The sequence below is a fragment of the Engraulis encrasicolus genome, chromosome 1 (assembly GCF_034702125.1).
Source record: "Engraulis encrasicolus isolate BLACKSEA-1 chromosome 1, IST_EnEncr_1.0, whole genome shotgun sequence".
Lineage (NCBI taxonomy): Eukaryota > Metazoa > Chordata > Actinopteri > Clupeiformes > Engraulidae > Engraulis > Engraulis encrasicolus.
Window position 1 is genome coordinate 23,242,969 of NC_085857.1, and position 20,685 is coordinate 23,263,653.

Here is a 20,685-nt window from a genome sequence, read left to right on the forward strand (position 1 = left end):
CATACAAGCGAATACAGCGGTAATATTATGAAAGAATATATTCAAGGTTTTGTGCGAAACTACAATAAGTTCCTGTCGTTAACTCTTCCTTGTATGAGCCGTAGGGCAACCCCTCAAACGTGTTGCAATTCAGATTCTGTTTGTGTGGTGGCAAGCAGATCAGTATCAAGAGACAGTAACTTAAGCAGCATTCGGTTTTAAGCCACCACTCCACGTCTGCCCCTGTTGGTTTGGAAACAACAACGAAGTTAAATAAACAGCACTATCAAGTGTCATGACCTACTGCTCTTGTCTCCTGAGACGACATACACACGGTCTGAATCCCTTTTTCGGGGGAAAAAAGGCAAAACATCACTAGAGAAAAAAAGCAATGCTTGCAGTTACCTTGCAGCTAAATAAAATTCATATTGCCTCAGCGAATTCTTTTCCACCAGAATGTTAGTGTCTATTTCCCCACCCTGTGTGACCCTTTTGGTTTTCTAAGGCATCTCTCTCTCTCTCTCTCTCTCTCTCTCTCTCTCTCTCTCTCTCTCTCTCTCTCTCTCTCTCTCTCTCTCTCTCTGTCTCTCTCTCTCTCTCTTTCAAATTCAAATTACAAAAACCTTTATCAGAATATTGCCATGTAGCCTCTTACTGCAGATGGGGTCGCCGGCGGGCCTATTCACTATTTACTGAAATTACTCAACTACATCATAACAACATTGCTATGACAGTACAGAGAGCCTTAAGTAACAAATTAAGAAATGGTCATTACAATTTTGGTGACAGTGAGGTTATAACATTGGCTCTGCGCAAAGGGGTTAATGTGGTGTTGTCAAAGTATTAGACACACATTAACATTAAATTATGATAAAAATGAAATGTATATGTACATACTGTATATACATGTACATATATATAGATAAGTATTGCATAGTAATTATTTTAAATAAATAAAAGACATTTTGAAGTTTTTTTTTGCAATGCAATTAATCTACATAAAAATTCTCACTCACTCTGTTTGTCTCCCTCCCCTTTCCCGTACTCCTTCATCTTCAACCAGACGGTGCCCCTGCTATGCATCCTCCCTGCCAGTGGGAGGCGCCCTAGAGCGGCCGGAGGCGGCATGGCTACGGCGGAGTGCTTCAGTGCCACGCGCCGCGCCCTGTGCCACCTGAGGGCTCGCATGGAGGAGCTGTGTGCCGAGGAGGTGGACAAGATCAGCCGCGCCGGTGAGTTAGAGAGACAGACAGACACACAGGCAGATAGGCACATAGACAGACATATACGCAGACAAACACACAGGCAGACACACAGGTAGACAAACATACAGACACACAGACAAACAGGCAGGCACACATTCAGTCAGACAAACACACAGGCAGACAAAGACAAACAGACAGACAAAGACAAACAGACAGACAGACACACAGGCAGACAGACAGGTAGACAGACATACTGACACATTCACAGGCAGACAGACACACTGGCTGACACACAGGCAGAGGGAAATACAAGCAGACAGACAAACAGGCAGACAGACAGAGAGACATGCAGACAAACAGACAGACAGACATGACCACCGACAGACAGACAGGAAGACAGACAGACTTATAGACAACTGACTGATAAAGCAATAAGTAGGTGCAGTATACAGTACACTTGCAGAGAGGAAATGGAGGCCATGCTCTTCACCAGTGAGGCTTGAAACCCACCAGGCATTTGGACAGAGAGACAGACAGACAGACAGACAGACAGACAGACAGACAGACAGACAGACAGATTAATGACTTGCTGATTGACAGACACACTGTACATGCAGAGAGAGTGAAAGTGAAAGCGTGAAAGCCCAACTGGGAAGCTCCAACTCCCACTGCCATTGTGACACAGCACTCCACAGCACACACGTGCTGAACACAACGAAATTGCATTTATGCCTCACCCGTGCAAGGGGGAAGCCCCCTATCGCGCCCCAAAAAGAGAAGAAGAAGGAGGGGACAACGCCCCCTTAGGAGACCCAACTTGAGCACACGCTTTTGCATTGAGTGGGCGTGTTTTGATTGATTAAAATTCCATCCTCTTTGGTACCATGCTCAGGGTACCTCAGTCATGGAGGAGGATGGGGGAGAGCACTGGTTAATTACTCCCGCCACCAACCTGGCAGGTCGGGAGTTGAACCGGCAACCTTTGGGCTATAAGTCTGACGCCCTAACTGCATACCCATGACTGCCCTTTGAGAGTACAAGGAGGCCGGCGAAAAAGACAATACTCTTCATTAGTAAGAAGGCCACCAGGCCGGTGGACAGACAGACAGACAGACAGACAGACAGACAGACAGACAGACAGACAGACAGACAGACAGACAGACACTGACGAAGGGCGAGGATAAGCCTGGTGCAGGCTTGAGCATGAACACGCTGCCATGCATATCTTATGACAATTTTGCATGCGGTACAACACCTGACACAAGGTACGCAGACGCTTAAAGCAGGGAGAAATATTGAGACACACAGCCCTGAGGGACGATCTTCCGAACTTCCATGGTTGAGGTCAAGGTAGAGTCAAGCAATGGTGGAGAATATTAATGAAAGCCCCATTGGCTATCTGGCCCCCCTATATGATACCTTCAGGGTTGTGCGTAGCGATCGGATCGTTCTGAAGAAAGTGTGTGCGCTCGGTTGCATGGTGTTGTAAATCATACCCTGGGCCTTGCACACTGGGGCGTAACAAGACATTTTCAAATACTGAGGTCAAATACTGTGTGCTGTACTACATATTGTGCATTTAGAATGCTTCAAACTCTTCAGTCAAACTTAAGTTTGTTTCCATTAATCACTGCCTTGAGGATAAATGGGGGTGGCATATGCAGACTGAATTTATCATTATTGATCATAGATCGATTTTCATCATAGATACATTTTACATTTCTGAAAACAATACAGAGGACATGACCTCTGTGTCCTCAATGGTAGTTACGGCAATGCTTGCACACTGTGTCCACTGCCTGACAGCCTAATTGACAAGCAGAGAGGAAAGTGAGGTACGTAGGGTAGGTAGGGAGAGTGCCATCAACAGTATTGCATGCTGCCGTGCGTGCTGGATAGACTGCAGAGCATAAAACACACGATCTAACTGCTGGGTATCGGTGACCGTATCAGGCTTTCTAATTGCATTTAATTGGTTCCCTCACTGGGTTTTGCCAATAACCTGCCACGCTATCACTGGCAAGTCCGACTCCTTCATGCATTGAAAACGTTTTGTTTTTCTGCTTGTTGAGTAGCATGCGTAGCCTTCCTGCAGTGGGTTTCCAACCTTTTTTCCAACTTGAGGCCGATTTTTTACAAATGTTCGTGGCCCACCTCTGGCCCAATAAACAGTACTACTCAAATAAACAGTCAGCAGTGTTGCCAGATTGGGCGGTTACCCGCCCAATTGGGCTGCTTGGGATGGCCGTCTGCGGGTACAAAATGGGAAAAATCGGCCATTTGGCGTTTTTTTTCTGCAGTTTTATGCCCATAGAAAGCAATGTAATTTGTTCAAATTGGGCGGAATTTAGCACCTTTTTGGTGGTTTTTGAGCACCTTTTGTGCTTAATTTGATCAGACACATCTGGCAACACTGACAGTCAGCAGCACCACAGCAACAACTATTATTTAGATTTCATGAAAATTATTTCAAAACCGACTTGGAATACCTTCTCGGGTGGCCCACCAGTATGCCCCAACTGAACAGTTTGCGAATCACTGCGTTAGTGGAAGAAGGCGCAATAGTTGAGGTATTGTGACCATCCTGACAAATCACCAGGAAGGGCATCCTAGTTTGTCATCCTGTCCATTGCCCTGATTGGTTGTCGTGCTTTTTGTACGTGGATGGATTTGAAAGACAACATTTAATGGTTAACCCAGTGGTTCCAAAGACTTTTTTTCAGTGGGGACCCCTTTTTGGACCAGAATTGGATCCTCATTACATTGTATGTTTCGGGTTTGGGGCCCCTTCATATGTCTTTGTCCCGGGCCCAGCCAAAGCTGTGAGTAGCCTTGTCCATGTGAGGTGCCTTTGAGTAAGGCTACAGAGACTCACCAGCACTCTGTAACTAAATAACCTACATTTTCTTTTCGCTTAAAGAGTCCGCTAAATATAATGTTCGTTTATGCGTAAGCTTGGGAACGAGGTGCTAATGGATACATATGCTATGACTGTTTACACTGAGTGGCATTTTACAGCCAGGAGTGAGAGACTATTCACGTCCTCCCTATATAGTGCAAGATATTACAGTGCGCTTTCCTGCCCTACAAAGGCAATGGGCTGTAGCTATATATGCTAACATTGAAACTCTGAAACTGTGAAAACTGTGGTCAAAGCCTTGGTGTTAGGTTGGATATTTTAGTTACTGTCAATTTGACATAGCAATGTCTCTAAAAACGTGACACATTTGGACCATAATGCCTTCATCACAAGATAAAGGAGTTGTAATCAATAAAAACTATTTTTATTTTTTTTGAAGTGTAGTTACTGCCTTTTGCCTTTGTAGGGCAGTGTACATCATGCGGACCCCAAAAATTGTGTCTTTTACATTTAGTCAAGTGAGTATGTGCGCACCAAGTGAATGAGTCAGAGAGTCAGCAAGTAAGTGAGGTAGCAAGAGAGTGAGAGAAAAAGAGGAGATAGATAGATAGTGTGTGAGAGAGAAAGAGAGAGAGAGAGAGAGAGAGAGAGAGAGAGAGAGAGAGAGAGAGAGAGAGAGAGAGAGAGAGAGAGAGAGAGAGAGAGAGAGAGCTACAGAGAGAGCTACAGATAGAGAGAGAGCGCTACAAAAAAGAAAAATCAAAACAAAATCTGATGAGTGCTTCTGTATTAATTTATTTTTGTAGTTTGATTGTGAGGCAGGGAGAGGGAGAGGGAGAGAGCTACAGATAAACTTATAGGCGCACTGTGTATACATTGTGGCCAGAGTAGGTATTGCAACTATGCTGCTCATTGAAACTGCCGGTCACCAATTTTGTTGATCTTTTCATGAATATTTACTGAGTAATAAACAAATATTTATTAGCATAACCAGTAATTTTTGCTGTTAAAAATGTCTATTTCTGGAACTTCAAAATTAAATGGCCAACCGTGGAGAAGATCCCCTTTTCATGTATGAAAAATGCAATCTTCCCAGTCATAATGAATACTTAGAATTTGATGGTCGTGGTAAGTGGTATTCAAGAAAAAGGTAACATCTGTGAATGGGGCAGCATGAATTTTGGAAATAAACTACAAAAAATATAACTCAGTGCTGTGAAAGTTGCTGTACTTTGGTTATACTAGTAAATATTGTTTTATTACTTAGCAAATATTCCGGAAAAGATCATATTTGGCAATAAGCAGCACAGTTTCAATGAGCAGGGTAGTTGCAATACCTATTCTGGCCACATCATACACAGTGCACCTTTAAGGAAGAGAATGAGCTGACTCACTTTCAGGTATCTTGATGTGCTTCCATGCGCTTGCTTCCCTCTCTTCTCCCCTGGCCTCTCCTCGTAGGGGAAATTGCTGTCAGCGTATGCACTCTTGCCAGAGCAGAGGTCATATTGCATATCCATCCGGCCTGCCACCTCTGCCACTTCCAGGAGTGCGTGTGTGTGTGTGTGTGTGTGTGTGTGTGTGTGTGTGTGTGTGTGTGTGTGTGTGTGTGTGTGTGTGTGTGTGTGTGTGTGTGTGTGTGTGTGTGTGTGTGTGTGCGCGCGTTCGTGCATGTGCGTGCGTGTATGTGCGTGCGTGTCAGACATCTCTGTATGTGTGCTAGTGTATGCGGGCCACTTTCATGTGTGTATACTTTGTACGTGTGTATGTCAGTCAGTGCATGCCTGTTTATATGCATGTGTGTGCGCGTGGATGCGTGCATGTGTGTTAGTGCAGTGTGTGTCGATGCATGCGAGTAAACACGTGTTTGTGTGCCTACCTATGTAGATTGGGTTGAGGACGGATATGTCAGGGCCGCTGACAGCTTTGGCTTGGCCCGGGACAAAGTCATCTGAAAGGGCCCCCTCACCCAATGCATTCAATGTAATGAGGGCCCCATTATGGGCCCCGTAGTTCCCTGGGCCTGGGACAACGGACCCCTTTGTCCCCCCTTGTCTGCTTCCCTGAGATAAATGGTCAGATTTTGGACGGGTCTGCTGGCCCGGATGGATGACCTGAGATGTTGTAATGTTAGTGTTGTGTGGAGGAGATGAGAGGAGAGGAGAGGGCTTCAGTTACCTACCAAGACCATTGGACGGAGAATGAGATTAGATTTTCGAGCTCCCAGGCTCCCCGGGTCATTTGAGTAGCTGACTTTAGCCTGCTTGTGTGTAACGGATCGTCATCTAATCGACCAATGCCATCGCGGCAGAAAGGCACCAGTTAACAGGAAGATAGTCAGGACGACACAAGATGATGCGCACACACACGCATGCGTGCAGGCACACACGCACATGCAGACACACACACACATACACATACTGTATACACACAAACCTGCACACGCATGCACACACACATACACACACATGTACACACACACACACAGACAGGCGTGCAGCCATACGCACACACACACACACACTTGAATAAGAATGCATGCAGGCACTACACACACACACACACACACATACACACACACACACACACACACACACTTGTATATTCACACTTGAATACACACACAGGAACGCAAGGTACTGTACACTTGAATACACACACACTTGAATCCGAGCACACACTCCGGAACAGGCATGCAGATGGACATGTACGACAGTCAACATGACCATTTATTTAGTCACAACTTTGTACATCAGCCAAGGCCAATGTTTAATTATTAAATCTCTGGTGTAAACTATTGTCCGGGCCGTACTATGTACCGGGCCAGTGGGGCTGGCGCCCAGGGGCCCGGCAGGGGGCCCTTTGGAGACTCCACGTACATGCCAATGGCGATGTATAAGAGACTCTATTCTCTAGGATGTTTTGACGATTCACACTGTTATAGGGAATATCTGAAGAGAACCGAGAGAGAAGGGTGATTAGAATTGGTCGGGGAGGACAGAGGTGGCAATAGAGCTTGAAAGTGACGTCACTTCCCCCGATTTCATGGGACCTCAACAGCATTTTTAGCCGAAAATCGTAGCATGTAATCCAATGGCGGTATTAAAATGATATTTCGATCTCATTCGAGTTGTGCCACGAGCTCCACATATGTTGTTTCTGATATTTTTGTTTAATTTTTCGTACAAACCCCTTAACTTTTTAGAAAGCCTAGAAAGACTGAGAACAGAAGATATTTACTCGCTACCATGTTGTTAGATGGTCAGCTTAGGTCCCGTGAAATGCGGAACTAAGGGGCGGGACTTTCAAGCTCTATAAGAGGGCATGTGATCCATGGGGGGCCCTTTACAAACTCCTGACCCTGGGGCCCAGACCCCCCCCATAATCCGGCCCTGACTATTGTTCTCTGTCTATCTCTTTTTCTCAGAGAGGGAAAGGCATATGCACTCCTTTAAGAAAACATTGGTCTGCACGCCGTGTGCTCGTTTGACAAGCACATTTTGCTACTGCGTCTTGTACAATGTGTTTGTCGTGTCAAAATATGTCGCGTTTTTGTCAACAAACTATTTATAGCTCTTTCTATGCTTCTGTTTGTCCGCCTCTCTCTTTGTAGTGAATGACAGTTCAGCAAATGCAGCCTGCAGTGATCAGAAAGGTAAGGTTTGAATGCATAACATCATTTCACACCATTTCCACCACCACCTCCACCACCGCATGTACTTATTACATCATATTCGTTACGATAATAATGCATTTGTGCAGTACTTTTTATGCAAGGACTGCAGCATCTTATGGCTCCTTCTTTTGATACTCGGCTGTCGGTAGACCCGCGGGTTGTTGTCCCGACAACAGCTGTAAATGCGTTCCATTGGAACAGCGGGGGACAATACAAATCTCTGAAAATACTAATGTTAAACGAACTCGGAGTAGACACCGAGTTTGAGTTTCGGAAACCCTGAGTTGAGTACCCGTTCTTTTGCACTTTCCCGAGGTGGTGGTCTGGGTTTCCGACAATCCGAGTTTCAAAAGAATGCACCAATACATAACAACATGCTGCATTTGTATAGTATGCATTTATGGAATGCAGCTCAATGTGCTTCACCATTTTCCAAAGCAACACCGGGGCACAGATAGACTTGGCAGATTGTTTTTATCTCTGTTATCATCCAGTGTACCCAGAGAACCGAGCCAGGACGCTGTGGAGAGTTCTCCATAGTCCCCCAAATGGAACATTTGTTATAGTCCCCAAATGACATACCAATGATATTACATTGCATTTGGCAGACACGTCGTTAACCACAGCAACTTACAATCGAGGACATAATCATGGCCGACAGCACTAGTAGAAAGAAAGTGCACAGGAAATATGCAGAACAGCAAGTGCAGATGCTAAGTAGGCTTAGTTTTTTAAAGGTACATTAACACTTAAAAAAAAAAAAACATAAACAAATGTCAAACTGCTTCATAGTTTGGGGTCCTACTGTGGGGTATATCAGCAACACAGACATCCCAGTGGGACTTATCGTCTGTTGTTATGCTTATTTATGCTTATTTATGAAATATATGCACATACCAAATTACAGACACGGTCAAAAAGTCAAACCAGTCAAATACTACAGAACTTAACTACGAACCTATCTGGGCCCTTTAAGACTTTTTTTGTTATTGTTTGTCCTTGTCTATTGTCTACTTTGCAAATGCACTGGTGATGGGATTTTTATGTTAAAATGTATGTCACAATGCACTGATTTTGATTGGCTGTGTCTCTGTGTCACATGACATGGAATCCATTTTAAAAACATCTTTGCAAGAAGCAACAAAGTTTGACCTGATGAAGACTGATTGTAGTCGAAACGCGTAGGCGTTATCCATTAAAATAAAGGATTTTACATTTTTTTCACTAAGATCAGTGTGCCTCGGATTATTCGGACTACCACTTTCAACAAGGAACTTTCTTTTTTGGACCTTCACATTTTGGAGATAGTCACAAGCCAAGTTACTTAAGTCAAATACTACATTCTGCTCCCCTTTTAGCTCGCGGCTATAGTGTGTGGCACATCAGAAATACAGACAGCCATTCCCAATCAGGCAAGTGGTCTCACATCACCACCACCACCACCCACCATTCATTCATCCATCCATCCATCCATCCATCCATTCATTCATTCATTCATTCATTCATTCATTCATTCATTCATGCATTCATTCATTCATGCATTCGTTTGTTTGTTTATTTGGTTAGGACAATGTACATTAATCAATACATCAGCTTGATAGCTTCGATATAAACATGCCAGAATTGGCATAGATGCCACATTTTATCTGTTGTCCTAAGGTACTCATAATAAAACAAATAACAAGAAAACAAACAGTAGCCTAAAGTATGACAGAGGACATTTACACACAACACAAACATCAGGTACATGACAAATACAAAAAGTAAAAAATAAAAGTAAAAGTAAAAGTAAAACAATGTTCATTCTATTGATTTATGGGAGTGTGTTTGATTTGTTTTCAGCCACTGTTTAAGGGTCATTTTTCAAGGTCCACACTGCTATCCCCATATCAGCACCACCACCACCACCACCACCCACCACCATCCGCATATCAGCACCACCACCACCACCACCACCACCACCACCCACCACCATCCGCACTGCTATCCCCATATCACCACATCACCACCCGCCCTCCTCCGCACTAACATCCCCCCATATCAGTACCACCTGCTGCCTGCCACCCCTGCTACTCCCCCATGCTTCTTAACAGCCTAAAACATCCCCCTATAAGGTTAGCAAGAGCTGGCCTGGCTCCAGACAGAAGGCCCAGGCGGGCTTCCTCCACCGGCAGACTCTTATCTATCTCCACTCCCCTCCCCTGCCCTTTCTTTTTTGCTTACTCTCTCTCTCTCTCTCTCTCTTGCTCTCGCTCTCGCTCTCGCTCTCTCTCTCTCTCGCTCTCGCTCTCTCTCACACTCCCATATCTTATCTTCCTCTAGCTCTATGTCTATCTGTTTTCTATGCCTGCACCCCCTCACATCCTTTCGCTCTCTCTATCTCTCCCTCCTTCCCTCCCTCCATCGCTCCATGCTTCCCCCCACTCTCTCCTCTCTTGATGGTGTTGTGATGGCCTGGTGATGGAGGATCTGGTCCTGACTGGCTGCTGCCTCTCTGCCTCACTGGCTGCCCTTTGTTCTTATGTGCAGGGCTCAAAATGAACACTAACCAACCGGCCAAATGCTGGTGAAATTTCAGTTTAGCTGGTAGAAAATACCAACTTACTAGCCACTTTGACCCATTACTGAGTGTGTGTTTGCTAGTAACATTAACATCTACTTGCCATTTTGGCTGGTGAAGAAAAAAGTCAATTTAGAGCTCTGGTTATGTGACTACTTCTCTCTCTCTCTCACACACACTCACTCACTCTCTCTCTCTCTCTCTCTCTCTCTCTCATCCATTTCTTTGCCTTGCTGTCTCCCTACCTCCCAGCTTCGCTCGCCTGCCTCCCTTGCCTCACAGCCTTGCTTTTTCTGCCTGGCCCACTTCACCCGACACTCAGCCAAAGGCAGGCAGGCAGGCAGGCAGGCAGGCAGGCAGGCAGGCAGGCAGGCAGGCAGGCAGGCAGGCAGGCAGGCAGGCCCCAGCACACTGTTTCCCAACCTGGGGTACGTGTACCACTTGGGGTACGCGAGCACACTGCAGGGGGTACTTGGAACAATATAGTTATAACAAATATATGGAGTAGAGTCACATTGGTATAGGGAAAGCAATATAATATGTGTGTGTTTGTGGGTGTGTGTGTGTGTGTGTGTGTGTGTGTGTGTGTGTGTGTGTGTGTGTGTGTGTGTGTGTGTGTGTGTGTGTGTGTGTGTGTGTGTGTGTGTGTGTGTGTGTGTGTGTGTGTGTGGGTGGGTGTGGGTGTGGGTGTGGGTGTGGGTGTGGGTGTGAGTGTGGGTGTGGGTGTGAGAGGTGTACCACCACTGCAAAACAATTGGCCATACTGGGACAAATAAAGGCTGCTACTACTAGAACACGATTTGGGGGAACTTATGGCACAACGAAAATGGGGTACACGAGACAAAAAAGGTTGGGAAACACTGCCCCAGCAGCACACATTCCATTTACAGACACCCAGTGTTATTCTTTCATTAGCAGCTGAATTATTCAGCCGGGGCCGGGCCGACACCGATATGCTCGACACGTGTTTGGCTACCGCCCCACCGGGGCTATACCTGCATGGGGGGGAGAGAGGAGGGAGAGAGGAGGTGGATGGGGCGGGTGGATGGAGGGAGTTTTGGATGTGGGTCAGTTGAGGTGGTGTGGGGAGGGTGCAGGGCGCAGGATGGATGACTTGGGGTTTTCTAGTTTCCATCTTATGTTTGGATTGCCAAAGGTGATACCTGTATGGGGGGGGGTGAAGAGGGAAAGAGGTGGAGATGGGTGGTGCGGGTGGGTGGTTGGTTGTGTGGGTGGACGGAGTTTTGGATGTGGGTCAGTTGAGATGTGGGGAGGGTGCAGGATGGATGACTTGGGGGTTTTCTAGTTTCCATCTTACGTTTGGATTGCCGAGGGTGATACTTGTATGGGGAAGGGGGGGGTGGGGGGTGGTAAGGGAGAGGAAGGCGAGGGGTGCAGTGAGTTGAGGTGGAGGTGGAGGTGTAAGGGTATGGATAGAAGTGGGTCACCTTGGGGGTGTGTGAGGTGGGTGGAGAATGACTTGTGTTTTTTTTCTAGTAGTTTTCATCTTGTATTTTTTTCCCTCCTGGGGGATACCCATGGCTGGATTGGCCATAAGGCATGCAGGGCATTTGGCCGGTGGACTGTTTAAAAGGACACTGTGTGAGATTTTTAGATGTTTATTTCCAGAATTCATGCTGCCCATTCACTAATGTTACCTTTTTCATGAATACTTACCACCACCATCAAATTCTATGTATTCATTATGACTGGAAAAATTGCACTTTTCCTACATGAAAAGGGGGATCTTCTCCATGGTCCGCCATTTTGGATTTCCAAAAATAGCCATTTTTAGCTGCAAAAATGACTGTACTTGGACCATACTAGGAAATATTTGTTTATTACTTTGTAAACTTTCATGTAAAGATCAAATTTGGCAATAGGCTGCCCAGTTTCAATGAGCAGCATAGGTGCAGTACCTTTTTTGACCATTTCCTGCACAGTGTCCCTTTTAAAGTGTTTATGAAATGAAAACAAACGGTCATTCCCATTAAAGCCTTGTTTTTTCTGATAGCATCGATGAGACTTTGAACCCAATCATCCTGGAGGAACTTGTGAAAATGGCAACTCAAAGTGTGAATTCTGTGAAATTTGCTGTGACTAATGAGCTGGGCTGTGACATCAAAGAGGAGAGTCCCTGGTTTGCTAGTATGGCGATCTGAGAAAACAACACACATTTGATGGACCCACATCTTATAAAGGAACCAAAATTCTGATACAAACATCAGCGTGTCGAAAAACCACACATCCAACCTCATGAAAAAAAACCAGCAGCACAAATCTATTTCAGAGGCACTGATACATCTGCAGAAAGTGACATGTCTGACAGGCGAAGTGAGCATTTGCATCGGTTTGGCATGTAATGTGCATTACCCTTTCCTGAAAACAACATACAAAGCAGATGGACAAGGTAAAACGTAGCCTAAAGCAAAGCAGTGCACGAGCAGTTACAGGGGCAGTTTCAGTCTGCACACCGGCGATGTCAATTGTTGGATCTGCTTGAGACAATAGCATTCTCTTCAGTCCAACCATGCCCGCGATCTCCACATTTGTGGTGAAGCACGAGGGGTGGAAATGTGCAGAGCACAACAGTGACCATGAGCTTGCTTCAAAACCACGCCAGTGTGGCAGCTTTTGTGATATGCACCGGAATTCTCATCCACATGTACATCTGCTTGTACGAGGCTATGGCAAGCTATGTGGGACAAATGTATGGCAGGAAGCGAATGTCAACATAAACAGAGATTACACAATCTTCGATATGGTCAGCAAAGGTTTTGGGGCTGTCATTTATGTTATGCCTACACTTTGGAATTAGATCAGAGTCTTATTGTTACACAGGCATATTTGATTTAGCCCAACTGTACTCTATACTTAACTTTACTCAGTCTATCCTACAAGCAGATAGCCTACAGGGTGGATGAGAATCCGGTGCATATCACAAAAGCTGCCACACCGGTGCCTGCGTACGAATTGGATCCACAGAGCCCTTGTTTTAGCCCTCTCCACAGTTGGCCACAGTTCCATCATTCTTCACAGAAGGGAACTTGTGCAAAGACATTCCTTCTGTCAAGTAGCCATTTTTGCAGCTGGCACCGTTCGGCCCTCCAGCAACACACTGCTTGACACTGCGCTTTGGTTTGGTACTAGCCGCCATTGATCTGAACAAGGTGGAATGAGGTGAACTCCCCCCTTTTATGTCACGCATATCATTTGCATAAAATTTGCATGTCACCAAAAAAAACGAACATAACACTTTTTGGGAACGTTTTAACATGACTTTTAGGACAAAATATCACCCAGACAATATCCCATTTTATTCACAAGGCTTAGAACTGTCAGAATCTGTCCTGGAAATGGTCCAATTCCTTTACTTTGTTTTCGTTTCATAAACACTTTAAGATTTTGGCCTGGCCTTCCCCTCAATGTAGTGGTATCAGTCATCATGCTGCTGCAGCTGAGTCAAATTTAAATATTCATTTTACCTGTTTTGGTCAAAATAGCTCATAATAGATAACTAAAAATGTTGTCACAGGCTTCATTGTCTCTCTTAATGCCTGGTGGACTGGTCTTGGCTGAAAATGCCCGGACAGATTTTTTTTTTTTTGTTGCCCCAGACCAGCCCTGGGGGATACCTGAGGGTGAGGAGGGGAGTGAAGTCAGAGATTCTTTAAGTAGAGATATGCCAATGTAATGGGTTGCTATGGGCACCTAACGTGACCAGGTTCCGGTCTGCCTAAAGGGGCGTGTCATAATACTCCTAGCATTTAATAGAACAGTCCTTAGGTCTGCCTAAAGGGGGATGCCCCCCCTCCTCTCTCTACTCTCTCTGGTGAAGTGGTCAGCTACACCTGAGATGAGGGAGCTGAGGACGGGGGAGGTGGAGGGTGAATGTGGCTCACTTGGAGACGTGAGTGAGGAGGGGTTTTAAGCGGCGTACACACACAAAGCTAGCTTATTGCTTGCTCGCCTACTCGCCACTCGTTACATGGAACGTTCGCTGAAAGTTCTCGCGGCTTTAACTGCCAATGGACAGGCGAGGAGTACCGGACTCTGCATTCCAATTGGTTACTCGCCTCGCTCGAAGATAACATATTTTCAACTCGGGATCCGCCCACATCGCATCGCTTGTACAGTACTCGCCTACTCGCCTGCGAGTCTCGCTGGGACACATTGACATTTTATTGAGTTCATTCGCTGAGCGAGTAACTAGCAGCGACGTGTGTGTACGGCCCTTTACTTGGCTCTCCTGGAGCTTTACCTGCTGTATTGAGTGTGAGGGAGAAGAGCAGCAGCAGGAGGAGGAGAGGAGGAGTGGATATGGGTCACTACACTTGGTGTGGGGAGGTCAAAGGATGGATTACTACCTTTATGGGAGATGAGGAGTGAAAGAGGGGAGGGGGAGGGTGCGTGCGGTAAGCCATACCAGAGCCACATAAGTAAAAGTTCAGCCTATCCCATTGGCCCTACTGTTACATTTTTTTTACACAGCAATGGTGGCTCATGGAAAATTTGTCACACATACCGCCATTGACATAGTTCCGCTATAGTACCCAGGAAGTGGGTGTAGAAAACAGAAAGTGTGGTAAAGGCAAATGTAACCGTGTCTATTTAATCTTCGAAACGTGACAGAAACAGAAAAACGGGACAAAAACAAAAACGTTCATCTTAAGGGGCTACCCTCTGATATAGAATTTTGAATTTGAACTTTGAACAACCAAATTTCAGAAGGAAAAAAAACAGAAAGGGCAAGAAATAGATTCAAAACACCATTTTAGATATCAAGATATTCAAGTATCTTAACGAACTTCAAAGTGGGCCGGGCAGAATACGGTGAATAGTAAGACAGAGGAAGTATTGGGGAGTTGAGGAGAGGGAGGTGGTGTGCAGGGGAGAACATGCAGGGTGAGGAGGGGTGGATGTACAACAGAAGACATGAGGTGAGGGTTAGGTAGAGCTTACAGGGGGTGTCACAGATGCATACATGGATATGGGTCACTTCAGGGCTCATGAAAGGGTGATTTGGTGGTTTTTGTGTTGACCGGTTTCCATGTTCACGACTGACCCACTGGCTGGAGGAAGGGTTAAGGGAGCACAGGGGCGAGGAGATCATCAGAGCAGAGGGTGGTAAGGAGGGGAAGTAGAGGTGTAGGGGTGCAGATGTAGGTCACTTGTAGGGTGTGTGACTGGAGAGCGACCTGGGGTTTCCTTGTGACCGGCTCCTAGGTTACGTCTGGTCAGGCCTGGACTGGGACAAAAGAACTCTGGCCGGGCATTTCCAACCAGGACCGGTCCACCAGACATTGAGAGAGACAACGAAGGGACACTGCAGGAAATGGTCAAAAAAGGTACTGCAAATATGCTGCTCATTGAAACTGGGTCGCCTATCACCAAATTTGATATTTACATGAAAGTTTACTGAGTAATAAACACATATTTTCTAGTATGGTCCAAGTAGTCATTTTTGCAGCTAAAAATGGCTATTTTTGGAAATTCAAAATGGCGGACCATGGAGAAGATCCCTCTTTTCATGTATGAAAAGTGCAATTTTTCCAGTCATAATGAATACTTAGAATTTGATGGTGGTGGTAAGTATTCATGAAAAAGGTAACATTAGTGAATGGGCAGCATGAATTCTGGAAATAAACAACAAAAAATCTCACACAGTGTCCCTTTAAAGCCTGCGACAACATTTTTATTCATCTAGTACGAGCTATTTTGATCACAAAAGCCAGAATGAATATTTGAATCTGACTCGGCGAGGTCAGCTGTATAGCGGCATGAGAACTGATACCATTGCATTAAGTGAAAGCCTGACTGGGAAACGCCAACTCCCATTGTCATTGTGACACAGCACTCCACAGCACACAAGTGTTCACTGCACACTGCACGCAACTAATTTAAGGGAAGATCAGGGCAAAATCATCAACAGTCCACCAGGCAATTGCACTGTATGCCTGATGGCCAATCCAGCCATGCGTTTGGTCCACAGCATGCAATGTGGGTCGGAGGAAATGTCAGGCCTCTGCGGGTTTATGTGTCATCATGATGCATCGCTGTGCTCAAGTGTTCGAGTTAACGAAATGGAAAAAATGACGTTTTGTTTTCTTCCTCTCGTGTTTTCTTTTGTTGTCTCTCTCCGACTTCATCTACCTCACCCTCCCTTCCTCCCCGCTTCTCTCTCTCTCTCTCTCTCTCTCTATTCTCTACCTCTATAGTGTCACTGCCTATGGCGTTTCCGTTCTCCTCCCTGGCTCTCCACTCCTCGTCGGACCAGCGCACGAGGTCGACCTTCCTGAGGTGTAAGTACCACATCGGCCGCCGGGCAGGCTGGGTAGGGAGCTAACGTAGCATGTAACCTTAGAGATGTACTCATTTTCACACTCCCGTGGCGGTCTCCCCGGGTCGGGTCTCGCCTCTCTCGCTCTTCCTTTCATGCATTCTCTCTCTCTCTCTCTCTCTCTCTCTCTCTCTCTCTCTCTCTCTCTCTCTCTCTCTCTCTCTCTCTCTCTCTCTTTCTTTTCTAGCTGACTCTCCCTTTTGCCCTCTCTCTTCCTGTCTTTCTTTGTCCCTTTCTTTCTTTCTTTCTTTCTTTCTTTCTTTCTTTCTTTCTTTCTATCTTTCTTTCTTTCTTTCTTTCTTTCTTTCTTTCTTTCTTTCATTAACTATATCTACTTATCTTCCTTTCTCTTGCTCTCTCTGGTTCTCTGTCACTGTTTCTATCCATCTATCTCCTTCTCTCTCTACATCTCTCTCTCTCTCTCTCTCTCTCTCGCTCACTCCCTCTCTTTCTCTATCAATCCATCTCTCTCTCCACCTGACATGTGGAGACATGTGTCTGGCTTACGGGCGCCATGTTCACAGAAATCAGATCTCCCTCCCCCTTCTCCATCTCACCCTCTATCCCTCCATCTTTCTCCCTCTCCTCCCTCGCTCTCTCCATCTCTCCATCTCTCCCCGCTCCATTTCCTCCACCTCCTTCTCCTCCTCCTTCTCCTTCTCCTATACCTTGTGGTCCCCTTCCCTGGTAATGATGTCACAAAGTTAAGTGTGTCAGCTGGGATAGCCAAGCCTCCGCTAGCTCGCGTCTCGTGTGACTCTCCCGATGTCATTCATCAGCGTTAGGTTAGGCTTCCTTCTCCTCGTGTTGTCTCAGCGAGCCACGCGCCGCGCTGCGAGCGAGTCTCTTAACTATCACATCATCAGGGCTGGCTGCCGGTCCTGCCTCGATGTCTCCAGTTGTCTCCAAAAGTAAACGAGCAGAGTTGATTAATAACGCGTTGCACCTTTCATTAGCCACTTCAATGTTTGGTACAAAATGCAAAGTCAGGAATAAAATGCAGTGTTTATTCGACTGTTTTGAGAATATGTGGTCCCAATTGATAAAGTGCTGTATTTACACTTACAGGCTTGAATTTAACACTTCTAGAGCGCATATGGCTTCTTGGTGTTAATTCAACAATCGAAGACTTGAATTACACACTAATAGACAGGTCATCAGCTGGGAAAATTAGTCATTTCGTCCTACTGCACTTTTCTCTGTGGATTACTGACCAGAAGCCCTATTGGAAGAAATTAAAACATGGGGCCACGTCAATTTTTGCTCAGAATTCAATATGGCCGCCATTTTCCAAAATGACTTGTTTTCATGCATTATTACATTGTACTATAAGGTGATATTCATGAACGATGAACTACTTTCAGCACTATTCTGTCCTAATTCCTTACATACATGTTTACAAAGGTTGACTAAACTAACAGAAATGAAAATAAAGTTGGCCACCTTGCAATATCCAAAGGAAAGTGCTGAAAATAATGATTGAAATGCACATACAGAGTCTATGGCTGCGAAAATTAGGCCTATTGTCCTGTCAGTGGATTACAGACCAGAAGGCCTATTGGAAAAGATGAAAACTTGGGGCCATCTATGTGCTCCAAAATTCAAAATGTTCTCTGTTTTTCAGAATGGCAGACTTTCACACATTTTTCTCAATACTGTAAGGCCATAATTACCAATAAAGATGACCTATTTTTCAGTTAAATTGTCCTAGCTCCTTACAGACGTGAGTATAAAGGTTGTCTAGAAAAAGGCATGAATATATATACATGGGGTGGACAAAATAACTGAGACACCTGTCATTTTAGTGTCACTTAGTTCCTCTTGCATCCACAGTTAATCCTGTTGGATGTGGTTCATCCTTCTTGGTGGTATGCAGACATCACCTTGGATACTGTGGCTCTTGATACATCACAAAGACTTGCTGTCTCGGTCAAAGATGCAACAGTTACACAGAATTTCTCCTTTTTGAACTCTGACATGTCACCCATAATGTTGTGTGCACTGCAAAATTTTCAGCAAAACTGTGCTCTTACCCTGCTAATTGAACCTTGACACTTCACTTTACTGGTGCAATGTGCCATTAATGAAGATTGGCCAACAGGCTGGTCCACTTGAGCCATTAAACTTCCAAAACTAAAATGAAAGGTGTCTCAGTTATTTTGACCACCCCCTGTATCTTGCCACTTTGAAATATCCAAAGAAATGTTGTCAAGTGATTGAATTTCACAAACACAGTGGACTGCTGAAAAAAGGCATATTGTCCTGCCAAACTGTGTGTGTGTGTGTGTGTGTGTGTGTGTGTGTGTGTGTGTGTGTGTGTGTGTGTGTGTGTGTGTGTGTGTGTGTGTGTGTGTGTGTGTGTGTGTGTGTGTGTGTGTGTGTGTGTGTGTGTGTGTGTGTGTGTGTGTGTGTGTGTGTGTGTGTGCGTGCGTTTGTATGTGTGTGTATGTGTGCCTGAGTGCGCTTTTCTCAAGTGTGTGTGGCCAGTGTGCTTCTTTACATACACTGACATAGACACAGTAGACCGGGTGTGTGTGTGTTGGGGGGGGTTGAGCGTGGGGGGCAGAATAGTGGGGGGTGAGTGAGGGGTGGAGGGGCAGAGTAGCATGGGAAGGATGAGTGAGGGGGTTGGAGGGCAGAATAGTGTGTGTGTGTGTGTGTGTGTGGGGGGGGGGGGCTGAGTGAGGGGGTGGAGGAGGCAGAATAGTGTGTGGGGGAAAGACACTGTAGAGCAGAGGAAAGATGAGCGGGTGATATGCGCACGCACACACGCATGCACACTCACCCTTGCTTTATGCAAAAAAATGTAGGCCTGAAAAACTTTTGGTCAGAAATCTAATGTGAAAAGTTTGGCAGATCAATAGCCTTTTTTCAGCAGTCAACTGTGTATGTGTAATTCAATCATTTTCTGACAACAATCCTTAGGATATTGTCTAAAGGAAATTGACATCTTTTTGTTGCCAACCTTTGTACTCACGTCTGTAGATAGGAGATTTCACTGAAAATAGGTTCTCTTTATTGATAATTATGGTCTTATAGTATTGAGAAAAATGTATGAAAGGCTGCCATTCTGAAAAACAGAGAACATTTTGAATTTTGGAGTACATTTGAGATGGCAACCAGCTGGTGAATCTTTTTCAATAGGCCTTCTGGTCTGTAATCCACTGACAGGACAATAGGCCTAATTTTCGCAGCCATAGACTCTGTATTTGCATTTCAATCATTATTTTCAGCACTTTCCTTTGGATATTGCAAGGTGGCCAACTTTATTTTCATTTCTGTTAGTTTAGTCAACCTTTGTAAACATGTATGTAAGGAATTAGGACAGAATAGTGCTGAAAGTAGTTCATCGTTCATGAATATCACCTTATAGTACAATGTAATAATGCATGAAAACAAGTCATTTTGGAAAATGGCGGCCATATTGAATTCTGAGCGAAAATTGACGTGGCCCCATGTTTTAATTTCTTCCAATAGGGCTTCTGGTCAGTAATCCACAGAGAAAAGTGCGGTAGGACGAAAGGCCTAATTTTCCCAGCTGATGACCTGTCTATAAAATCGAATGGTCCATATACTATTAGTGTTGAATTAACCCATTATAGCCTGAGCCCTTTTTGGGAAAGGGTGCCCTCTGTCTATTAAATCCTTAATATCTCAGCCTCCGAAGCACATACAAACAAGACATCAGTTGCATTTAAAAGCTAGGACCCTCATTTTGCATTAGAATGTGTCCATTCAGCTCTACCATGCCCACACTTTTAATAAAAAGCCTCAAATCTCAAGAACTTGAATGCAGCTAATAAGTGTCTCCAGGCTAAAATGGTTTAACGCGGCATGTTTACTGTGCGGGAGTATGGAAGGGCTGGCTTGCCTGTCCTGTCCAAATTGGCTGCTATGTTGAAATGAGCTACCTGTTAGCATGTCGACATTGCCCTAACCTGAATGCTGATTCAGGAGCGGTTTGCAGCTCAGATTGAGAGGTGGGCTATATCGACAGGACACCACTAGTTGTCTCCAAAAGCAAAACAAGTAGAGCTAATGAATAAGATAACACTTTGACCCTGT

General features: G+C 45.1%; 1 protein-coding gene across 1 annotated transcript in view; it reads left to right on the top strand.

Annotated features, from left to right (window-relative positions):
* LOC134456614 (E3 ubiquitin/ISG15 ligase TRIM25-like) overlaps nt 1-20,685 on the top strand; it is a 38,732-nt gene that overhangs the window by 13,470 nt on the left and 4,577 nt on the right. The window contains exons 4-8 of the mRNA XM_063208034.1: nt 1,043-1,264; nt 4,559-4,562; nt 7,658-7,699; nt 9,079-9,132; nt 16,499-16,582. Of these exons, the coding sequence (XP_063064104.1) occupies nt 1,043-1,264; nt 4,559-4,562; nt 7,658-7,699; nt 9,079-9,132; nt 16,499-16,582 (406 nt within the window). The remainder of the gene's footprint in view (nt 1-1,042; nt 1,265-4,558; nt 4,563-7,657; nt 7,700-9,078; nt 9,133-16,498; nt 16,583-20,685) is intronic.